This window comes from Octopus bimaculoides, chromosome 8 (genome assembly GCF_001194135.2).
Source record: "Octopus bimaculoides isolate UCB-OBI-ISO-001 chromosome 8, ASM119413v2, whole genome shotgun sequence".
Taxonomy (NCBI): Eukaryota; Metazoa; Mollusca; class Cephalopoda; order Octopoda; family Octopodidae; genus Octopus; species Octopus bimaculoides.
In genome coordinates, this window is record NC_068988.1 from 56,455,632 (window position 1) to 56,460,238 (window position 4,607).

At 38.6% G+C, this 4,607-nt stretch overlaps 1 protein-coding gene across 4 annotated transcripts in view; it reads right to left on the minus strand.

Moving 5' to 3' along the window:
* Positions 1–1,698: 1,698 nt before the first annotated feature.
* The window catches only part of LOC106876149 (DNA ligase 1), a 27,109-nt gene continuing 24,200 nt past the window's right edge, over positions 1,699–4,607 (minus strand). For all 4 annotated transcript variants that reach the window (XM_014924592.2, XM_052970135.1, XM_014924585.2 and 1 more), the window contains one exon: positions 1,699–2,567. In XM_014924592.2, coding sequence (XP_014780078.1) covers positions 2,519–2,567 — 49 coding nt within the window. In that variant the 3' untranslated portion in view covers positions 1,699–2,518. The remainder of the gene's footprint in view (positions 2,568–4,607) is intronic.

Below are 4,607 nucleotides of genomic sequence, written 5' to 3' on the forward strand. Positions count from 1 at the left end.
GTATTTCGTCTGTCTTTACGTTCTGAGTTAAAATTCTGCTGAAGTTGACTTTGCCTTTCATGCTTTCGAGGTCGATAAATTAAGTACCAGTTGCATACTGGGGTCAATCAAAATCGACTGGCCCCCTCTCCCAAAATTTCGGGCCTTGTGCCTAGAGTAGAAAAGTTTATTACTACCCCCACCACAACCACCAACAGCCCTATACCATAACTGAAGTTTTCCAACCAGGACCATTCTGACATCTTTTTCTCAAACATCGCATAGTAAATTTGGGACTACAATATCTAACATGTTCTCTTTGCGCCTTTCAATAGAACTACTTCTAAGGGAGACAAATAGACAGACAGAGACAAGCAGACAGATTATGAGAGAGAGAGAAATACAAAGACAACAGAAAGATGACAAAATCATTGCCTCACTATATAACTGGTATGTTATTTATCAATCCCAAAGAGATGAAAGTAAAGTTGGCTTTGGTGGAATTTGAACTCAGAGTGCTAAGATCTGGAACAAATACCATCTATCCGACATACAAAAAATTCTGCCAATTTACAATATTTTTTTAAGAAGATGATGTAATTTGAGGGACATTTGGTTGTTATTACTAGCAGGTCATGCAATCCTGCAAAGGTTTTCCTATTGGTTTGTATTATTACAGGTGTGTGTAAAGCCGTGAGTTGCCAGAATCATTAAAGTGCTGCGCAAAATACCTTGTGGTATTTATTTGCTTCTGACACTTTAAGTTCCGAGTTCAAATCCAGCCTGAATCAACTTTGCCTTTCATTTCCCTCAGTTGGGAGGTGGGGGTCAATAAAATAAAAAGTAGTTACGTAGTAGGCACAGGAGTGGCTGTGTGGTAAGTAGCTTGCTTACCAACCACATGGTTGTGGGTTCAGTCCCACTGCGTGGCACCTTGGGCAAGTGTCTTCTACTATAGCCTTGGGCCGACCAAAGCCTTGTGAGTGGATTTGGTAGACGGAAACTGAAAGAAGCCCATCGTTAAGGGCATCCAGCTGTAGAAACTCTGCCAAATTAGACTGGAGCCTGGTGTTGCCATCCGGTTTCACCAGTCCTCAGTCAAATCGTCCAACCCATGCTAGCATGGAAAGCGGACGTTAAACGATGATGATGATGATATATATATATATATATATATATATGTATATATATATGTGTGTGTGTGTGTGTGTGTGTGTGTGTTTGTCCCCCCAACATCGCTTGACAACTGATGGTGGTGTCTTCACGTCCCTGTAACTTAGCTGTTCGGCAAAAGAGACCGATAGAATAAGTACTAGGCTTACAAAGAATAAGTCCTGGGGTCGATTTGCTCGACTAAAGGCGGTGCTCCAGCATGGCTGCAGTCAAATGACTGAAACAAGTAAAAGAGTTAAAGAGTAAAAGAGAGTTAATTTAATTGACTAATTCCTATCCTTCGAAACTGCTGGCCATGTATCAAAATTAGAAACTTCCTTTTCTGTTTTTTTTTTAAGGCAGTACGCTGGCAGAGTTGTTAGCAAGCCAGATGAAATGCTTAGCATTTCATCTGGCTTTATATACTGAGTTCAGATTCTGCTGAGGTCAACTTTGCCTTTCATCTTTTCAGGGTTGATTAAATAAGTACCAGTCAAGCACTGGGATCAATGCAATCAACCAGCCCCTCCCACAAAATTTCAGGCCTTGTACCTAGAATAAAAAGGATTATTATTATTTTTATTATCATCATCGTTTATTACTGTTTGGTATCTTTATTTTTATTTTTATTTGTTTTTTCCTTTGTTTTACAGTCTGTACTAATTGCAAGAGTTTTTTTAGAGATTTTTTTTACTTTTCTTCAGTTTCCTGTCACTGTTCCCTTTAATCCGTCTAATGTTAGTGTCTTTGTACTCTATTAGAGACTGTCCTTTCTTTTTGATAGCCTTACTCTTACCCTTAAGTTTCTTCTTCTTTACCATTTTATCCTTTTTACTCAGTCCCTTCTTTTCCTTCTTCTTCTTCTCATCCTTTGCATGGAGCTTTTTCACATCATCTTTCTTTGTGGTCACATTATATAAACGATCAGACATAAATTTCGGAGCAAAAATTTCCTCCCATTTTGTGTTTTTAAAATTGCTGTCTCGGTTCCGGAAACAAAGCATCATCTGTAATACTTCATTGTCATCATCATCATCATCATCATCATCATCATCATCATCATCTCCAAGAAAAATGAAATCAAGGCTAGGATCAAAAGACTTCTGTTCTGAGCTTTTTACTGACTCTTTTACAGACGTTCTCACATAGAAGTGAGAAAATCCATCCTTGGCAGCAGTACTAGAAATCTGGGATGGTGAAGGAGATGAAGCTGGACACAACTCCATGGACTCATCTTTAGTGAGTGAACCCTTAGATGAAGGTTTCAAATTACCACGTTGGATTTCGGGCAGAGAGACACTAGTTTTATTGGCATTCACTTTTGTCAGTATATTTGAATGCTGAGCCACATAGTTGGTCATAAATGGTATGTTAATCTGTGGTGCTTTCACTGAAGAAATGAAATCCTTGAAGAAACATTTACCATCAGTTGGTTTCTGAAAAAAAAAAAAAAAAAAAAAAAAAAGGAAAAAAAATATTCTTCAATTATCAATCCACAAGCAATCAATTACATATAATTACATTAATTACAATCATTTATAAATTATTGCTAGGATGGCTGTTAAATCTATCTTCATTTATCACAGAAGATTCATTCATCACTGATCCAGGATAACATGGTATGCTCAATTGTGAACCATGTTATGCTTATCATATATTGATCTCTAATAACATGAGTTGGCAATCAAAGGCTCTGCTTGTACTGCAAAAGCACACACCAACAACCACCCACAATGTTCAGGACAATTTAGGGTCCCAGAATGAAACCTCTTTTCCCATATGTTCTATGATTTATCTATCACTGTAACATGCTTTCTTGGAACCAAAGCTGCTATGATAATTGAAGATAAATGCATTAGTTTGCTTTGTTTTGTTTTTTGTTGGTTCTTTTTTGATTGTCTGGAGAGATAAAGTTGATAATGGATTTGTTAGACCAGCAAAGCACAACCCTTCAACTATCCACAATGCTCAAGACAACTTGGGATCTTGGAATGAAACCTATTTTCCCTCATATGTAGTTGTTGCCAGTGCCGCTGGACTGGCTCCTGTGCAGGTGGCATGTAAAATGCACCATTTGAGCTAGGTTGATGCCAGTACCGCCCGACTGGCCCTCGTGCCAGTGGCATATAAAAGCTCCCACTACATTCTCGGAGTGGTTAGTGTTAGGAAGGCATCCAACTGTAGAAATTTTGCCAGATCAGATTGGAGCCTGGTGCAGCCTTCTGGCTCGCCAGCCCTCAGTCAAACCATCCAACCCATGCCAGCATAGAAGGCGGACGTTAAATTATACACTACCAACTTCAAAGAAGGGAACAACACATTGACTGATTCAGTCCAAAAAAGGATGGGATGGTCACAACTGGAATAGCTTTGATCATAGCTCTATTTGTTTGATCAGGATTGACCTAGGGCTAAATAACCACAGAGCAGGACACATTAAATAACACAGTTATCAAAGGAAGGAAGGAAAAAATTTAGAACAGAAAAAATGAAAGAAAGAAAGAAGAGAAGGAATAAAAGAAGATAAACACTTTGAACAACAAACAGCTTTGACAGACAAAGAGACACGCATATAGAGAGACATTTGAAGGACAAAAAGCTTTGATAAAAAAAAGGCAGGCAGACAAACAGAGATAAAGCATACATAAAACCTATCCCGAATTGCAACAAATGCACAAACTGATGCCAGACACCTGTTGAGTACATGCACATTGAACCCTTCTGATGCTATTTATAAACTAATTTTATCATAAATGGAATATATGATTGTCACCTTTAAAGTCTCAATATGTCTGGGTCAAACTCATGAAGACTACAAACTTGAGGTAATCCTTAAACACCCACAAGGAACAAAAAAGAAACCAAGGTGCCAGGGTTGGTGACCTAGGGTGATCTGCACACCCTGGATCTTGTTTCTTGATCTGCCTCCCTAAAAAGGGATTGATATGAATAATTCCTAATACTAATAGCAAAGATAATTGAGTACATAACCGTAAATGTAGATGAAAGTCTTATGTAAATTTGTTGCAATGACAGTACTGATGAAGGTCAGTGAATTCAAATACCTCCCTACCTTGCTTTGTCTCTCTATCTAGTTATCTAGTATATATATATATATATATGAGGAGTCATACCCAATGACTGGTGTAGCAGCACCATAGTAAACTGCTACAAAGGTAAAGGTGACGCTTTAGACACTAATAATTACAGAGGCATCAAGCTGTTAGATCAGGTTATGAAAGTTACGGAGAGGGTCATAGCCCAACTAATTAGGGAGCAAATCAATTTAGATGAGATGCAGTTTGGGTTTGTGCCAGGTAAAAGCACCACTGATGCCATATTTCTAGTGAGACAGCTGCAGGAGAAATATCTAGCCAAGGATAAACCTCTGTACCTGGCCTTCGTTGACATGGAGAAAGCCTTTGACAGGGTCCCCCGATCCCTTATCTGGTGGTCAATGAGGAAACTTGGGATAG